We start from the raw sequence: 19,736 nt of genomic DNA on the forward strand, positions 1-19,736 counted from the left end.
AATATTACATGGAAAAAATCAGTATGGACAATAATAAAGCCAAGACAGCCTAATTCCAATTGTGACAAAGAAATACTAGTATAACTACATCAAAAAGTGCTATATTGCATCTAGATAGAATACTAGGTTCATTTCTGATTCAGATGAAGGAAGGAACCAATAGGAGAATTAGAGATGTGGAGGTTTACGTAGGAAAATATGGCAGCTTGAGGATAAGTAGAGATAAACTGCTCTATAATTTTGCAATTAAAGTAAACTGTGGCATTCAAAGGGAAATACAGTGTCAATACACTGTGCCTACACATATTTAAGGTCTAACTGAAATGAACTTTTCTTAAAGATAGCAAAATGACATGGGAAATGAGATCTAAATCCTGAATTAAAATACTCAAGAAATGGGAAATAGACCAAGGTGGACCTTTTTTTTGTTGTTGTTTTTGTTTGTAAAAGCTGGGGTTTCACTTAAGTAATCTAGTTCATCTTCTCAACTAGAAAGTTATTTTGTGAACATCTGCTTGAGAACATCAAGTGGAAAATCACAATCTTTTCTTCCTTGGCAATGGCCCTCTCACTTCACTTGCCTGAAAAATACTTTCATTGTGATGTCAAAGTGTTTATTTTTCTTTCTATCTGCCCTGAAATATTATAGAAAGGTGGATACTATATTCAGATGTCATACTTTATGAAACACACACTCCAGACAGCTATGAGACTTGAGGTTAAGTAAGTTCAGGTAACATGATCACTCTTCTAATGTTGTGGATAAAGCAGTAGTGAGAACTGTGGGTCCAGAGCATTCCTAAGAATTACACTTTTTTTATTCACCTACAGAACATTTCCACAAGCAATGCCTACTTCTTCTCCACAGTCTAATATTTATTTCCCAGATTTCAAAATTTATTATGTTTATTAGAGAACATTAAGCCTTTGGGTTAGTTCACAAAGGAGTGTCACTTTTATGCACTGCTGTCACCTATACAAAACCTATTTTTTTTACTTTATTTGCCCAGAAGCAAACATCATCTTTCCACACTTCAAGAGACTGAAGATTGAGAAAATAAACGAACAAGTATCCTTTAAATTAAGTTCATTACCCCACGAAAATCCTGCATTGAAGATACACTACTTGCCCCAGGATATTCAGATTCAACTGCATTTTTAGTTTCACTAGAGACCAGCAATCTGCAAAGCTAATGCTTGGCTAAAGCAGATGCTGAAAAGCAGATAATGGAGTTTCATAAATGGAATTTGTCCCTCTTTCACAACACAACATTTTTTAACCTGATTTTGCATATGAACAACTGGGAAGACAACATGACCTCAGTGGAAGGTCAGACACAGAGAAGAACACAAAGTCACTAGGAGAAGAGAGAAGGAACAAAGTATTTAGAGAGAAGGTAGCCTTCTGAGGTGTGGTGGATAGTGATATAGCCTCCAGCTAATAAAAATACTGGTTGCCATGCATTGGAAGTGGATAGGTTTTTAAAATTATTATTATTATAACCATATCTTGTACCATTATCAAATCATCACTGTATTTCCAAATATGGCATCCTCCCATTGTAAGATTCACCTCTATTTCTCCCCTTTAGAGTTCAGATTAAACCACTCTCACTTCTACAGAACGTCACTGCCTGCTGTCACCACAAGAAAACAGTGGAAGGCAGAGATATACCAGTCTCTGTGCCCAAAATAAAACCTCCAAGAAGTGGCTGTAACAAACTATGGGATATCTGCACACAGGGATTCTAGTACATAATCTCAACTGTCTACTTTGTTGATAGCAATGTTTAGCCCTTCCCAGCACTTTATTGTGTCAGAAACACCATTCATTAGTGACACTTCTGTGCTATAAATTATTATCCCTATGTAAATTCCATATAAAATATTGATAAGTAATTCTGAACAGAGAACTAGCAAATCTGTTGAGGAGCTGGAAGAATCTCTGAGGGAGTACTTGGCTGTCAGTTCTACCCTTAGCTTAAAGGAGCAAAATGCCCATTTGTACTCTTCATAAATTATCCACAAAATATCCTGTGTTTCCTTTTCCCACGCATTTCTTTCTCCTCTGGAGAAAGGACCGAGGAGAACATCTAACTCATCTCCAGTGGGCAACAGAAAGGTATTTTTGCCAATAAATAACCAACTTGAACACAAAGGACAATTCTCTCCAGCAATGTGCTTCTAGGTAAAACTGCACTGGGCAGTGAAGTGGAACAGGAAGGAGAAAGTATAGTAAATCATCTTAGAAGTAACATTAGTTTAAATGCCAAAAACTGGCTGACTTCAAATTTTTCTACATATTTTCATCTAGCACTGCATAAAGGCTTTGTGTAGTATAAACCAATCAATTTTAACTTCACATGTATAGCTAGCTCATGCATCTTTGCGTGCAAAGTGACTCTCAAACAAGCTGCAAAATAAAACTGAGTTAGAAAGGTTGCTAAAACCAATAATTTTCAAGCATTTGAAAAATTTGCAAGGTCTAATAGGTGTCAGTTTTGCCTCTGGGAACAGACAATTCAAACAAACAAAAACCACAAGCCCCAAAGGAAAACAATTGCAATAACTCGTTCAGGTTACATCTCTTGGTGCCTTACCTTTCTTGGAAATGTCACCCAGCTCCTGGTGGATTCGATGTCAAGGCCAGCAGAAGGCTCTATAAGTGACACAGTAAGTACCACTTGCCTTGATATTTAACCATTTTGCCTCATGCCCCCTCAACTGCACTGATTGTGGGCAGCCCATGGACACTCTGGCTCTCCCCATGTCACTGTTCACCTGCTAAGTGTGCTGTATTTTACCTGCTGCTCATTTAGCTTCCTTTGTATCTCCTCAGAGTCACAAGTTTCATAGACGATGGGTTTGGACAGCTCTGACTCAATGTGGGCAAGCCAAGATCTCAGACTACTCATGTTTTTATCCAGCTGCTGCACTGCAATGAGGGTTTCCTTCAACTTCTTTACCCTGTAAAGGAAAAAAAAAAAGGGAGTATTAAGTACACCCTGAAGAAAACTTTTCACAGCATATGCTTCAAGAAGTTTTCAGAAAAACTTCACTTAGATGGCGAGTTTTGTTGTAAAGTCTTCCTTTATTATGTGACAGAAGTACATTATACATGCAGAGTCCTGAATTCATAGCTGCTGGTTAAGAAAAATTGAGTGCTTACTAATGCCACACAACATTTTCAAACCTTCTGTACCTTTATCAGTCGACTTTAATATTTGTTAAGAAAAGTTTTCTGTGGTTTTTTGATTTTTTAAAATTAATGAGCTCACACACATCAAACCCCCAAAACAATCTAAGTAATTTAGTTGTGTATTTGATTAATAGATGACAACTGTTATTCTTAGAGTACAAATAACTTATCCTGTACTTGTGGGAGAGTGCACTGAGTGAACAGGCCTTTTTCACAACCATGAAAACACTCAACTAAGTAACAGAGAAGATTTGGGTTGGAAGGGATCGCTAACAGTTATCTAGTCCACCTGCTCTGCAATGAGCAGGGACATCCTCAACTAGATCAGGCTGTTCAGAGCCCCATCCAGCCTGACCTTGAACACTCCTAGGGATGGGACATCTGCAACCTCTCTGGACAACCTGTGCCAAGGTGAAGACTTGTCCTTGAATAAATAAGTTTCAGAGCAAGAAGCTCAGCTTAGAACTTGGGAGGAATTCTTGAATCCCAAGGGCTGCTTTAAGTTGGTATTATTGGACTATTTCAGGTTTAAACAGATGAAATTGGAACAGAACTGCATAGTGATTTCTAACTAGTATTTTTCTTGGGCTCCTGACCCTGGAAGATCAATGACCAGGAGAAACTAAATAGATTTGTTTGTTTGTGGTTTGTTTTTTTTAATCAAGAGAGCATTAAGCTTAGAGAGTGAATAAATTCAACTAAACTTTCATCCTATCTCAATAATTTTTCCTTCAACTTGTTTGGACTGCAACATCATCCTTCAGTAATTCTCTCCTTCCTATCCCCATGTTTCATAACATACATTATTAGTGGATGTTGAATTTTTTTCTATGCTCTCTCTTTCTCCCTGTTGGTATACTACCAAAAACAATCTCGAGTAATGTCCTTTTTTATGCTCCTATTACTCTTCTACTTAAGTGTTTCAATACCATAAAGGTTTAAATGATGAGTGCAGTTGGGGACAGACTGACTAAATTGGTTGCATATTTGTTAAATAAATAATTTATAAATTGTTTAAAAACAAAAAATATAAAAATATATAACAAAATATATAACAGATTGCCAAATTTGTTAAAGAAACAAAATGCAACCTGACTATCCTATAATTCAAATGAAGCAATTCACATTTTTTCTCACAATACTAACCAGCAAATTTATCATGTTTCCACACTGAAAGCAGTAGTTGCAGCTGATCATTAAGAGACTCACAGAGGTATGAATGTCATCTTAAAAAAAATATAAAGTCTTTCCAATTTTTTTCTCTTTATAGCCCTCTCTTTAGCTCACAGATAGTTAAACCATGTTTCTTTGTTGCTAAAAACCCTTAAGAACAGCTCAAATACAGCTTCCTTGATGGAGTCTCATGATCAACAGCTGTATGGTTTTGATCTCTAAAAAAAACCCCACCTGGTAACTGGAAAAAAACCTGGGCAATCTGTAAATCTGTCTATGATGGGACTGAAGTTAATACAATTATGCTGAAAGACTGCCTCAGTCCTCATCACGAGGCCACCTCGTAACACAGCTATATCTTTAGGCTTGGGGAGATGGTAGAACACCCACTGAGGGAGCCATCTCCTTGTCACCTGTGGTTCTACATACAACGTTTTGTGGTTTCAACCAACTGAAACTTGCTCATGGGGTGACTGGGGTTTGTTATCATCTTCTGGATGTCACATACAGCTTTTTTCAATCTCTGACATTATTTAAAAGGAGAGAAATCCTGCCCATTTTCTGCTTATGTTTTAAAGGCTCAATGCTACTGATTTTTTGCAGGCCTGCTGGAGTGGGAAAGGGAACAGTGAGTCATGTCAGCCCTGTGGAGAAGCAATGTCACTTGATCATCTGCAAGACTGAGCTGTGGACTGGGATCTTTTTGTTTGCATTTGTGTGGTACTCTAATCTCTGATCTCTGTGCTGGACTTCATCTACACTTTGCCTGCAACAACTATAAAGCGTCCTTCATTCAGAAAATGCCAACTGCACAGAAGTACATCCCTGTCAGAGCATAAAAAATAGTCTGGGCCAACTATCACTGCTTTCAGTCACGTGATCAAAGTTACTTCAGAGAAAGAAAAACAGCATGACATACTGAAAGAACACTCCAACCAAACCCAAACCCTACAACTTCCTTCCTGTCCCCCCAATACATCTACCCTTAACACTGCTCTCTTTTTTTGTCCTGGTTTAACGTAACAGGTTCCTTACCCATGGTACAGATAGAAACAAATAAACAAGTGCTTATTTGAGTCTGCTCTTTTTTTTTTGACTGAACTGCAGCACAGTGTTGTGCCTCCAGCTAAACAGAAAACATATCCGCAATCAAGTAACAGATGCAATCCAAAGTGTCTGAGAGTTTTCCTTCTGAATTCCAGCAAGCAAAGTTGCCTATGTTCTAAAAGCTCTGCTTAAGAGACAAAGGTCAAATTCTAAATCAGGTATGTGGGATCCGTAGCCAAATGTAATTTTGATTTGAGATTTCATTTGCAAGATTATGTTTAAAATGTTAATGATTCCAATAATCATTTCATGCTTTTGTTGCAGCACCAGGCAGCACAGTAACTGCCCATGTTACTGTGAAAGGTAACTTTTCTCCCTGATAATAAAAATTCTGCACTGAAATCAAAGGGTTAGAACCATGACACAGTTTGTTTGAAGGGTATTTTTCACAAAACACACACCCCCCACACATACACATTTGTATTTTATAAATACTTAAACTCTCAGAAAGGAACACACAGCAGAATTCAATTGTTTTCATGGTTTACTGATGAAAAATCATTTAACAATTTGAATGGGTTTATGATACTTATGTTTTCTTGTTCCAACTAATGTGCCTCAATGTCCCCAAGAAAGCAATAATTTTAGATTGTCTATTAATAATGTCTATTGGGCAAAGACAGTGGGAAAACAACTTGGAGCTAAAATTAAGCACAGATATATTTCATTCAACTAGTCCTAAAGAAGAAAGTCTTAGATTCCACTTAAATCTAAAAGGGAACAACCCTGTAAGTACAGAAAAATGCATCATATAGAAGTCATAACTGCTGCATTAGTCATTTAGACAGCTGCTTACTAATATTAAACTTTAAAAGCAACATGAAAAAACTCAGTAACAGCATGTTGGCTAAGCCTGTACAGTAGACACCAGAAAGCACAAAAGGTGTTTTCAAAAAAAATCCTGGAACAGTACTTGGAGCAGTAGACAAAGTTTAAAGGAACACTCTGAAATAGTGAAAAATCAGCTTTGAAAAGATCAGTTTAAAACGAATCTTTTTATGAGTAATAAAGTATTTATCTTCCAAAGTACAGTACTACTGAGTAGTAGGACACCAGTAAAGCCAGTTATATTTACTACTCAAATCAGTTTGCTCTTTCAAACACTGAATTTCTAGAATTCACAAAATTTCTAGAAAAGATACTAAGAAAAGCGAAAAAGAGAAGCTCAATCAAAAATCCAAGGGGATGCAGGCTGAGTTCAAGTATTACATGAAGTTACAAAACAATTGTAAATATGAGCAGTTATTAACTGATAAGTTAAGGCTGAAATACTTTCTTTACAGCTTCTTTTCTTCTCTGCCTTTTGCTTGTAGTCATACCCCTTTGATGACACAAACATCAAGCAGACAGATACAGTTTATTCTCATGTGTGTACAGGCTCTCGTATTTGAAAACAGCCGTAAAATCAGTCCACAGTTTCTCTCAGAGAGCTAACAGACTGTACTAGCTCTAAGTCTCCATTGCTATGAAAAAATTATTCCAGGATCCAAAAGTACTAGCTGTAAAACAAAGTATCCTCTTATCACTGTCAACTGTTTTCCAACTGAGCAGAAAACAGTAATTTCTAGCTATAGTACTGATTTCTACATATCAATATTTCAGTTAGTTTCCCAGCAAGCCAAGACTTCAGAAAGAACAGTATCAATCAAAAGTAAACAAAAATAGCTGCCTGCCTTGTGATATCACAGTTACAGTCTGGGAGGTCTGAATCCACACTGTTGTCCTCCGCCATCCTCACAGCATGCAAGTCTTCCACCACAACCATGAAATTTTCCAGTATTAAAAAGAAGAACTTCCACTCCCAAAGCCTGCAAATGCTGCTCTTTTGGAGGGGGAAGGAAAGGCAGCACACTTTGCTTGGGAATACTGTACAGAAAATGTTTCACGCCAAACAAATGTTACCAGCCGTTGCTTGATAACATGACACTGGATGGTGACAAGTGGTCATGTTTCTAAATAAAACCTGCATTCATCAACGTGCCAGATTTGATCTCCAGGAATGTGGACTGGGACTGGTAGGGGAAAGGATGAAAACACATATAAAACCTTCTTTGCAAAGCCTGAGCAGTTGCAGCAATAGCACTGTTTCCTGGCTGTAAACAATGGCAACTTTTTCACGAGGCTGGCATATAAGAAAAACTAATCTGAAAGGGTTACAAGGTTCCAGAAGGGAAAAAATGGCAGTCTCTGATGCAGAGAAAATTCTGCATCTCTTCTGTACTTAGAGACCTCCCCTGAACAGAGGGGCAACTAAGAGTAGCAGGTAAGGGAACAGAATGTGACAAAGAAAGAGGCTTTTACAGGTGACTGGAGAAGTTTGACCACACAGTATAAAACTGACAGGTAAAGATTCAGATTGGACATATATTACCATAATATATTACTGAAGTATTTTCACATGCAGCACTTTCTATTAGTTCACAGCTGTAGGAAACAAACCACTAAGAAAAATGCTCCAGGCAAGGAATTACTGCAGCATTGCAGAAAAGTCTGCAGGCTCTAATAATTTATTAATACTGTCAGGTATCCAGAACATGAAAAGATGTATTTTATTCTCAATACCAGGACAACTAATCTGCCTTTACTATCTGAATGAAGCCAAAATTATGTTATATGATAGACTCCACATTCCAAAATATCCTAACAGAAACACATGCCAATTTATAACAACATACTCTTAAGGGCCTCTGGAGTCTTCTAAAAAATTATCTTGGGAGATATCAACCCTTCTGTCCAGGGGTAATTCAAAATCAATACAAGCATTTTGTCCATACATTAATCAACTGCTTGGGTTTTAATGAGCCTAAGATAGAGCTGAACTCCAAAATTTTCATAGCCCAGCATCAAACCTTTCCACAATTTATTTCCATACATCAGCAAATTTGCAGAGTTTTATTTCACTTCAGTGAGCACTGGAATGTAAAGAGTTACATGTTTAATTGCATACAATAATGTTGAGCATGCCACTTGGGAAGGGTAAGTTGAAATGATCTGGAAATAAAAGTAAATAATATTTTACATACATTAGTTTAGAATTAGGACTTCATGACACGTCATGATAACAGAATGAGAGGGTTTAAGTGTATAATATTGCACCTTATGTCTCCCTACCCAAGAATGATACAAAATCCTAAACCCTCACCTCTCCCTATAGTGGGGACTAATCTGTAATACTGAAAAGACAGAAAATTAAAAAATGTGTTTTAGAGTTTCTGAATGTAATCCCTTTTTGCTAGAAACTTCCGGAAGGTATTATTTGAGCATTTTGCTGAGTGAACATTCCAAAAGAATAACATTAAAATATATCAAATATACTGTATAAGTTCAACAACTGGTGACCTATCGCATCCTCTGAAACCAAGCAGGCTCCTCGATGGTAATGCAACAGTTCCTGACTTAACTGTTCTGTAAGAAATATATGATGTTCATTGCTTTAAAATAAAGTACTATTAAAGGAGCTGGAGCCCCTGGAATGCTTCTGCTTACATAAAATTTACTGCCCCCATGTTAACAGATTTCAGAGCAAGAATGCAGTAAAACCGTATGAAAAAAGACAAAAAAGATCGTGAAAGTAAATGTTTTTGCTGCTAACAGGATTATTACTAACGCATATGCCCTTACATAAGAAAAAAATGTGAATTATAAAGTATATGAGCTATATATGCAAAATTGTGAGAAAATTATTGTTGGTAATAGAAGGAAGGCACAGCTAAACAGAAAGCATGAAACATATTGAAATAAATAAATTATTTTCTTTACATATCAAACAACTATCCTGTATTTTTTTAAGTTCTGAAATTGCTGTTATACTTTTGACCTTGAATAAAACGTTTTTAAGCCTGGTGTGCATACATCACCTGCAGTTACTCTTCTCCATCTGTTAAAAAAATGATCTGACAGAAAATTTACACTTAGTTTTGGACCTGTTCTTCTTGAAACCCAAAACTACAAAGGCATTGATTATGTTTCTCTGTCAAGAAATTTTTAGAAAAATCACATTTGGATCCAGTTTTAAGCACCATGTAAAGTAATATGTTACTAGAGCAAGGCTCACTAAATTTGATTGCAATTGATCCTATACTGTAAAAACACAGAACTGTTAAGTTTGGAAAAGAGCTTTAAGATCAAGTCCAACTGTTAACCTACCACCATCACCTATTATTATAATGAAGCTTTTAAATGCTTCATTTGAGGAAACGTCCTGTACCAGAAAGTAAAACTTTCCCAAAAAAGGAAGTGAATTTCACAGAAATGTGTTGATGGTAAAGAATAAACTTATTTCAGAATTTATGATGAAAAGGCAGACAATAAAGGATTTTAAATGTATGACGTCCAGCATATTAATCCATCCCACTTAAAATTTAGAAACAAAACAGATGTCTTACCTGGCTGCAATAAGATCTAGAAGATGCTGCCACCTGTCATTGATCTTGCCAAGTTTGTACTCAATCTCTGATGCCTTACTCTCATGGCTGGCTTTAGCAAGTCTCTCTCCCATTTGCTGAAGCTGGATTTTGTTCTTCTGGGCGACAGCAATTTCCTCTTGATAATCCTAGACAGTAAAGAGCAGTCATAAGACAGGGTACTTATTCTAAATATACTTTACACTACTAAAGGAATGGTGCAAAAATACAAGTGAATGTTGTTTTTTTATTTGATTGGTACAGTGAAGTGACAACCTCTTATATATTTGATGATAAACAAAACCAACTACCAAAAGAACAAAAAAAAAAACCTACCCCAAACAACCCAAACTACAATGACTTCTATAAATATGCTATAATTTAACTTATTACAGGCAATTCTGACTGGACACTTAATACAGCATTCAGATGACTCTTTGCATTCACTTAATTTTCTGGTATTCTGGGAAGTCCTGTCTCAAGAAAGACAGGAAAATGCTGGATAGCGAGAGAACACAAACACCAGAACATATCAGGGTAAGGTAAAACCTTAATTTCAGCAAATTCACAAACAAGTAAACAGTTAAAGAAGAGCATGCAAGTTGTAGACTATACCTTTTTAAGCTTCTCAATCATTTCTTCTATGAGGATGTCACCATTTTGAGACACTTTACTTTCCATTTGCGTCAGCCATTCACAGAGCTCCTTGTTCTTCTCACTGAAGACAGCCCACTCATTCAGTCTCTCACTCACTTGTTGTTGACGCAAGGAGACCTTAAACCATTGGCAAAGAGTAAATGAAACTAAAATAGTAAATGCATTTAAGACACGCTTAAAACACTTGGTGCTTCCATGTCAATTCCTCTAGCCTTGAAGAAGTGTTTCAGCCACTTACTTGCCGTTGAAAAAAACTAGTACAGCATAAATTTGTGTGACTACCTGTAAGTTCAGGGGTAAGCGCTGATCTCAGATTTCCTGTTAGCTACATCCTATGCACTGAGACAGGCACCCAAGCGTTGAGCTCAGTAGTCTGTCAGTGTCTTATTTCATAATGCCTCTAACCCAAAGTTTTTATTAGAAGATAAAAATTGTATTTGCTTACAGTTCTTGCTCACTTATAAAATTTTATAAAATATATTAGTTTCTTTTTAGTCTAAGAGATTAAATTAAAAAGAAAAATCCTTCACCAAAGCTTAAAAAAAATAGATATAAAGGTAGTACAGGCCAAAGTCCAAAAGTCTGTGCCATTTGTGCACAAGCGCATGAATACAAAGCTAAATCCAAAATACAATGTATTTTACAAAAGTAATTTTTTACTTCATTTTCAATACACTAATTTCATAGATGACTATTTCCTGTGTATAAACATGACACCTTGAGAGATTTCAAAGCACTGAGGTGTGCCCTGACAGGAAAGATTAGGCCTGACACACTGAACAAGCAAATGCTGCAGTTATACAGAAGGAAGGAAAACATTGCTGCATTTAAGTAACAGCTGTAACGGTGGTACCATCTCAGACTGCAGTGACAGACCAAGATGGACAATGAAATCAAAATAGCAGCACATGCTAAGCAGCAAAGTCATCTCTCCAGTTTCAGACATTGGTACAACTACTTACTTCCTCCCCACCGTGATCTGGGTTATTTCTGACTTTGTATCGTAAGTTCAGCTGAAAAGATGAAGCTCCTTCACAAATTAAAGTGATGTGCTTTTTAACTACTGTGTTAGCTTGAACAGGGACATGCACGTGATCTCACATTTCCTTTTTGTGGTTCTAAACCTGGTGACAGCGTTCCGGAAATAAGCAGCAGATGAACAAAGGGCTGCGCTAGGTTACACCCTGAAACACTCAGCATGCTCAAAACTAAAATAAAACTTTACTTGGCTCCTTCTTTTATCATAAACATACAAGCAGTGACTGAGTCATAATTTAGATGTATCTACATTTGCTCATTCAAATGAAACTAAACTCATACCAAGTTCTGTGCTGGTAACTGAAGCATTTTTCCTATTTTGGGGGTGTTTTTGAAGCCTTCACAGGTACTTTACATGAAGTAACTATTTCAAGTTAGCCCCAGCATATCTGGACTGCAATGTCTAGTGAACCACAGAAACGACATCAGAATAATCTGAAAAGCTGGGTAAGCAATACTCCACTACCTGGTGTGCAAATCAGAGGGCAGAAGCACACTAACAGTGTGATGCACCTGGTACCTCAGCTCATTTTGCAGGCAAGCAAGTCACCCTCAGACTAAAAGAAATGCAGACACTGAGATCTGAAGAAGGAGAAGCTATCAGCAGAACTGAAGGTACAGGAGGGCAATGCTGAGTGGGGAGGAGACATCCTTTCTGAGCACTGGTCTTCCACCAAAGCAAAGTGTAACTGCCTTATTTCTGTGTTTTTTCCCAGCCAGCCATGCCAAGTCCCAGCTCACAGTGTGACTTTTTCGTTGATTTTTCAAGGCTGTTTAAATATGACCTCACAGGCCATATTACATATTACATATTACATATTACAAAGTTCAACAGTCTAAAAGCACTAGCAGTAACTAAAGGAATATGTCAATGACTGTTTCCCCTAACTCAGAAAAAAATCACTTTTGAATATAGGTGCATTGACATGAACATTTTCTAAAAGCTGACACTTAGATTAAGTTTCTCTCCCAACACTTTTGTAGCCTGCATACTGCTCCCATCAGTGCTCAGTGCTGTACTTGCCTGGTGGCACAGCTCCTCCCACTGCCTGTGCAGGAGCTCTATTCGCTCACTCAGGATTGAGATATCGTCTGCGCTGATATACACAGACAGAGTCTCCTTCAGCAGGGAGAGGTGTGCAAGGTCATCTGTCCAGCCTTCAACAGCATTCTCTAACTCCTTAAAAGAAGAACACAAGGAAAAAGGACCAGTTGGCTAACAAATAAAAATTTGAGTATGTTGATGGAACAGACAAGCAGTGCTACCCACTGATTTTAGTCACATTTGAGCAGACCCATCACATCAAGCAAACTGCTTCAGCCCCATCTCAAAGGAAAAGAAAACGTCAACCCCAAATGTACCAATATTTTCAGAGTTACGATGGGATTAACTGTGCACTAGAGAATGAAACATCAGCTGTGTAACAAGAAGTTGTAAACTAAGATACTACTCAACTCTCTGAAGTTCAAAGGTATCTGGGAAGTTCAAGCACTGGTCTCGACTCCTCTGCATTGAAAATATTTTCAAGTCTGAAATCCACTTCCAAAATGCAAATAATATAGCCTAAAAGTGTTGTTTAAAATCCTCCATAGTCACTTCACCTCAAACAAAAAGCACTAAACCAAAAGTTTAGATACCACAAGTTTAAATATGAGTTTAGAATTTCTGTAATAAAAACACACCAATATACAGCTCTTCTACAGAATTTTTCAGACCCTGCTCTGGTATCACTTTGATCAGACTTTTATTTACTCTGAAGGACTTGCGTTATGGTGAGATCACTCTGGTATTATGGTGACCATATGTTACATGGATAGTTTCTTGTCATGGGGATGGCTGACAGGTTTGCCTCGTCAGTAATATGAACCCAGTTAACAACAGAAGAGGTTACTGCACAAAGGCAGGCAAAGATGAGACAACAATCAACGGAGAAGTGCTTTACCTTGCAACGAATCTGCTCTGCATGCAACTCATCATGGTGATCTGGCAAAGGCTGAGAAAGCTTTTTTTTGAATGATCTTAGCTTCTCCAGGGAGTCTCCTATGCCCTTTTCACATTTTTCCCAGTCCTGAAAGCAGAATGTTTATTAGACTTCAGTTCTGATCTGTGTTATACTTATGTCGGTTAATCTGCCTAAAAATAACATGCCCTGAAAACTCTTTCTAAATAATACTAAAAGTCTCAGAGTCCTGAGTCATGTGTAGAAATGTGTGGAATTTTTTATGTGTAGGTCTCTGTTAGCAGAAATGCACAAGGTCTTCTGCTATTAAAATGCTGTCTAGATCCAACTCCAGCCTTTCAGCAGTCTCTCCCTGACAAAATTAATTTTCCACTTCCTTTCTTGAATGCCTGTATTAAACACACCATTATTCTTTGACAAGAGCTTCATTCAGGTGCATTAATCTCTGTGAAAAAAAAATAAAAATATAAGTGGTTGGGGAAACTGCAAATTCAGGGCAGACTGAAGTACCAGTAGTATCTTCTTTAAATCAGGATTCTAGTAGCCGTAGCCTTTAGCTTTAGTGTTTGTATACTTTCCAAAATTTTTAATGTGTTCAGTGCAAACAAACCCTACTAAGTAACAGCATGGTTCTATCCCCCTCACCTGTTTGTTGAAGCCTCATATTAAGACAAAAAGATCTCTAATAAGCCAGTCAGCCCAAAAAGAATGCCTGTTGTGTGATACCAGAAAACACAGAACCTGTGTTGAAATTTTCACTGTACTGAAACTAAGTCTTCTGTTTCAAAATACTCTCCTTCTACCACTGCCTTTGTATTTCTCTCCTTCCTTTTTTTCCCAGTATTTCATGATCATCTTGATGAAGAATTAGACATACCAAATAATATGACCTTGTGTGACAATAGACTGTGATGTCCTTAGCGCTCTTCCCCTGCTCCAGCATGGGGTCCCTCCCATGGGAGAGAATCCTCCACGAACTTTTCCATGCACTCTTCCTACGGGCTGCAATTCTTCACAAACTGCTCTGGAGAGAGTCTCTTCCATGATTTGTTCTAGACTCTCAGGAACAGACTCCAATGAGGTAAAATGGCCTTAGTCTGGGCTTTCCATGGGGGCACAGATTCCTCTGGGCATCCATCTGCTCTTGTGTGGGTCCTCTATGGGCTGCAGATGGATCTCTGCTTCCCTACAGACCTCCACGGACTGCAGGTAGATCTCTGCTTCCCTATGGGCCTCCATGGACTGCATGTGGATCTCTGCTCCACTGTAGAGCTCCATGTCTCTGCCATGAGCTGCAGGGTAATCTCTGCTCTGGCTCCTGGAGCACCTCCTTCCCCTCCTTCACTGACCAGTGTGTCTGCAAAGTTGCTGCTGTCACATTGTCTCACTCCTCTCTCTAGATGCAATTGTTCCTGTACAGTAATTTTATTTCTTTTTCATCTTCTTAACTGTGTTATCCTAGAGACACTACTGCCATCACTGCTGGGCTCAGCGTTGGCCAGAAGTGGGTCCATCATGGACCCAGCTGGCACTGGCTCCATCAGACACTGGGGAAGCTTCTGGCAGCTTCTCACAGAAGTCATCCCTGCAGCTTCCACCTACAAGAACTTTGCCACTCAAACCCAATACAAATACATGTAAAAACTGAACAAAATTTGTGCAAAATAAAATGAATTTTTGCTCTGTTTTGAAAATAGAAGTGGTATGGCTATACTTTATTTGCAGTATTCTAGAAATACCAATTACAATATCTACAAAATACAACTGACATGCAAGCTATGAAGTACTGTTATGAAGTATTACCACATCCACTTTCAGAGGTGGTGAAGGGAAATTGTTAGTTCATGTACTATAAATGCAGTTCCTGTATTTGTGTTTGTCCATTGAGAAAGGTTTCCTGCACCAGGGCTCACAGAGAGAAACCACAAACTTGCTGAAGAAGTACAGAAGAAATTGCACACTTACTTTCAGCAGCAAAGCCAGCTGTTTCTTTTGTTGCTCCAGTTGAGTGCTAACTGTCTTCCAGCGCTCCTGGATTTCAGTAAGCTCAGCCTGCAGGGCTGCCTCAGCTCCACTGTCAGCAGAGAGCAGCAGCTGCTTCCCAGCCTCCACAGTGAGGATGTAACTCCCTTGCTGCCTGAAGAGAACTTTCTCTTTAAGCTGAAAATATTAATAGTTTTCTGTCAGCTTTGTCCTTTTATTTACAATTAGCACTTAATTAAAATTCAATAATTCACTCTCAAGCCCATACTTTAACTGGTTGCATAGCCTGTCTTACGCATGACCTATGGTCCAAATACTTTATCCTAATATTTTCACAATCATTTACTGCGGCAGACCTTCAGAAAATTTCTCCAAGGAGAGGAACACATGAAAGACTTCTTTCTCCCCCTTAGTGTCAGTATCTCAAATGCTCTTGAAGAGTTCCTCAAGAGCCTGTTATGCTTATAAAGGTTATTATTATTATTATTATTATTATTATTATTATTATTATATCCATCTTCCACCTAAAAAGGTTTAAGACACCAAGCTGCTTACTAGATAGTGTTAGCCTCTCATGAAGATGAACACACAAGGAATACTTGTTATCTACTATATGTCCCTCAAGCAGGTCATCACTATCTTTTCAGGACCGTTTCAGCATGACACTAGCTGAAAACAAAAACAGAAGCGAACGCAGCTTGAGAGCGAGGGCCCAGTAAGTTCTTTCTTTCATGTTCTTTATGAACTCCACATTGCTTCCATCACACTTCTGATGTTACACCAGTTTCAAAAAAGAACTGGCAGAGCAGATATCAATCTAAGACAATTTAAAGAGTGTTTTAAATGGTGAAGACAGTAAAAAAGGCAGGGATTTTTTCCTTTTTGTTCAAACACGCCAGACATACCTGCACTTCATCCAGCAGCACTCTTGCTTGCTGCAATGGGATAGGAACAGTGCCCAGCTCGGTCACTGGCTGACAGGACATCTCCAGCAGCCACTTGCGCAGCTTCTCTGCCATCTCCCTGTAGCGCTGCCACTGGTGGATCCGGCTGTCAATGATCCCCCTCATCTGCTGTGCCCTGCGAATTACTCCTTGCCACTGATTACTCAGAAGAGTCAGATTCAGATTAAATTCATCCCTATTACAAATAGATAAATAATAAAAATATGTATAGTAACCTTCTTACTTTCATGTATTTGCTTAATGAAATAAATTGAAGTGAAAAGGAATGTGTCTGTCAGCCAATTACAAAACAGTAAGAAAAAAGCACTGAAGTCTCATGAAGGCTGACTGAGGATAAGAACTTCACACTTTACATACTGGGAGATTTAAAGGGTTCTGTCGTGGTTTTTCTGTCGTGCTACCCCATGACAGGTTCCCATTTTGAGACCTTAAAAACCCCAAGCCCTTAATGCACAAAACTCTTCTACCTTCTTCCCAGAAATACAGGAAGAAAACCCACAGGTTTTGCTAGTTTGGATTAGTCAAATTCATAGTAAATCATGGAGATTACACAATTCACTCCCAGATTTACTACTGAGTTCAAAGCAGACGTAAGATACACACACCATTAATAAAATTCTCACATTCCAATGAACAGTTCATCTTAGTACTATGATAACCTTGGGAAAGTCAGTGCATAAGCACAGGCAAAGCCACTGGTGATCCACTGATTTCCATTTGATCACAAGCGTTTAAAATAAAATCCCAGGCAACAATGAATTCCTATTCCATCACATTAAGGCTGCAGGTGCTCTTAAATGGCAGTAGGGAATCCTCCTGGCAGAGGCAAATCCCCAGGTGGCATAAATCAAATGCAGTGACACTAAATGTGTCACTGCAGGCTCCTCTGGGGTAAGTGACATGTCGAAAATACATCGGAATAGATATATATGTAACACGCTTGATATTCCAAGACAAATCTTTGCCAGAGAAGCAGCCTCGGAAGGTTGTTGTATTCCCACATGCATTCACATGCCCCTCAGCATTCTAAAGAACAATGTCTTAAGATCTGGCTCATTAACAGCTTAACCACGATAACAGTAACTTCCACTTCAGAAGAGCATGATCTGAACACTGCCACCTGCTACCTTCTCTGTTTGGAAGTCTCCTGCTAGTCTAAGCACAACTTCACATAACCAGCAGCAGCAACAATACAGCAATGTCTACCTGTCATCCACCTGTCCTTGTTCTAGGAGGTGCTGGCCATCAGAGATAATTGAATGCAAAATCTGCTGGCGACTGAACATCTCTGCCTGGAATAGCTGTTGTACAGGAGACAAGGATGTTACAACAAGATCTTACATTTTAATTCTGTCTGTATGCACTGATAAAAATGAATTTTCATGTATTTAATCTTATTTAATCTTAATTCAATGGGAATTTTGTCATAGCCTTAATAGAAACATGTTGCAAACTCTCATTTTAGAGGTACTTGCTGCTTCTAGTAATTATTAGTTCTTCAAGGCCAATATTATAAAGCTAAATTTTATCAACAGGAACTATGTTTTATATTTCTGAGTAGAGTTATGTGATCGACATTATAATTTACAGCAAAATCCAGATAAGAGTATATTTTGCTTGGACAGAAAGGGTACTTTTTATTTTCTGACATGTTTAAGAATTTCATAATCTTTTGTTTTGTTACACAGACCATGTGTGATAGTGTTATATAAACTTTCAATACATTTTTACATTGTCAATAGAGCTTTAAAAGAAATAGACAGCTATGTATAGGAGCTAGAAAGTAATTTTCCACTTCTTCCAAGTTTTCATATTTATTTTCCAATTTCCCCCACAAATAATAATGGCATAATAGACTTCCACAATACTTTTTAAACCCTCTTATTACTTAAATGTTACTTAAGACAAAAAATTATCTAATTATTACTTAAGTAAACATAACTCAAGTGTATAAACTACTTAAATTTATTTTTAAAAACATCTTTTCTTTTAGTAATGGACCATGTCTCTACATAAGGTTCTTCAGAAATATTTCTACGTTAATGAAGGTACATTCAGGCATCACTGGACCCACTCTATGTTCAAAAGGCTTACAGAGAGATTCAAAGAAAAAGTATACTGGTATGAAGCTTGAGATATTTTTTCTTTATGTAGTGATGGTACTTGCAGTTGACAGAAGTTCACCATTGCCTGAACTGAGAGCTACTATTCTCCACTCCATTATACGGCAGCCCACCAGCTCAAATTGTGATTGTACCAATCCCTGCATCTGCACCTCCACATTTAAATCCCTCAAGCACACTGCATGTAGGTTAAGTCAACTAGATGATGCAGTAATTTTTCAAAATGGGATTTTGCCTCTCTGAATGACTGAGTTAATTCTGAAGTGCTACTCAGGTCATATATTTTCTCATGGAAAGAAATAGTATTGTCTGAGTTCTTTACAGAAATATTTGATACTGTTCTTTGAATACCTTGGCACTTATCATTGACTGAGTATAAATCAGAGGGAAACTAAATGCTATTATTATCTCATGAATGAAGCCACAATAGTGGGGAACTGAGAATTTCAGAAAGCTGAGCAAAAAGGCAAAAATTTTACTTTCTGTCACATCTATTTTTGTCAAGTTAGGGGATATGAAGCACTGGAGGTAGCAGCATCTATCAGCATCGTTGACAGATCAAGACTACACAGAACACAACTGGCTGCAACTGGTTAAACGAGCTGCCTGCCCAAAAACCCCAACCTTTCCCACCCTACCCCCTCCACCCCCCCAAATACGAAAGCAAATCTAAGAATCAGCAAAACTAATTCCTTCAAAAGGGAAAATGTTAATTTTTGTAATTTTTATAATTGTAACTTTTTTAGGAGGACAGGTGAAATAAAAGTTTATCAAGCATGATGAACTCTGCTTAGAGTGGATGTACTCAAGCTCTACACAAAAGCAGAGATATTTCAGTCACCACCCACTTCCTTTCCATATTTACACTCTCTGCATAAGAGGGATACTCCATTGCCTAGGAGTATCCTTGTCACCCAAATTTATTCTCACACGTAGACCACCATGAATCACAGAAGCAGGAGTTCAAACAAGAAGGAAAGGAGGGCAAGTGTTGAAATGCACAACACCAGCACACTGGGAAGAAATCTGGTAATTGAGCTGGCAAGCAACTTCCTTCCCTTTCCCCTGCCAGCACTTTCCCAAGTGCTTGTCTCAGTGCGTTCCCACTGCATGGGTGTCTCAAGCAC

The 19,736-nt window shown here is 38.0% G+C and overlaps 1 protein-coding gene across 36 annotated transcripts in view; it reads right to left on the reverse strand.

Moving 5' to 3' along the window:
* The window catches only part of SYNE1 (spectrin repeat containing nuclear envelope protein 1), a 290,474-nt gene that overhangs the window by 26,739 nt on the left and 243,999 nt on the right, over positions 1 to 19,736 (reverse strand). For all 36 annotated transcript variants that reach the window (XR_015283259.1, XM_086877258.1, XM_086877290.1 and 33 more), the window contains 8 exons: positions 17,693 to 17,787; positions 16,427 to 16,661; positions 15,504 to 15,698; positions 13,521 to 13,646; positions 12,602 to 12,757; positions 10,498 to 10,656; positions 9,865 to 10,031; positions 2,805 to 2,967 (listed from right to left, as the gene is read on the reverse strand). Coding sequence is in view for 35 of the 36 variants with exons in the window: in XM_086877258.1 (XP_086733384.1) it covers positions 2,805 to 2,967; positions 9,865 to 10,031; positions 10,498 to 10,656; positions 12,602 to 12,757; positions 13,521 to 13,646; positions 15,504 to 15,698; positions 16,427 to 16,661; positions 17,693 to 17,787 (1,296 nt within the window). In the remaining variant the exon portion in view is untranslated. The remainder of the gene's footprint in view (positions 1 to 2,804; positions 2,968 to 9,864; positions 10,032 to 10,497; positions 10,657 to 12,601; positions 12,758 to 13,520; positions 13,647 to 15,503; positions 15,699 to 16,426; positions 16,662 to 17,692; positions 17,788 to 19,736) is intronic.

The sequence above is a fragment of the Cyanistes caeruleus genome, chromosome 2 (genome assembly GCF_971803275.1).
Source record: "Cyanistes caeruleus chromosome 2, bCyaCae1.hap1.1, whole genome shotgun sequence".
Taxonomy (NCBI): domain Eukaryota; kingdom Metazoa; phylum Chordata; class Aves; order Passeriformes; family Paridae; genus Cyanistes; species Cyanistes caeruleus.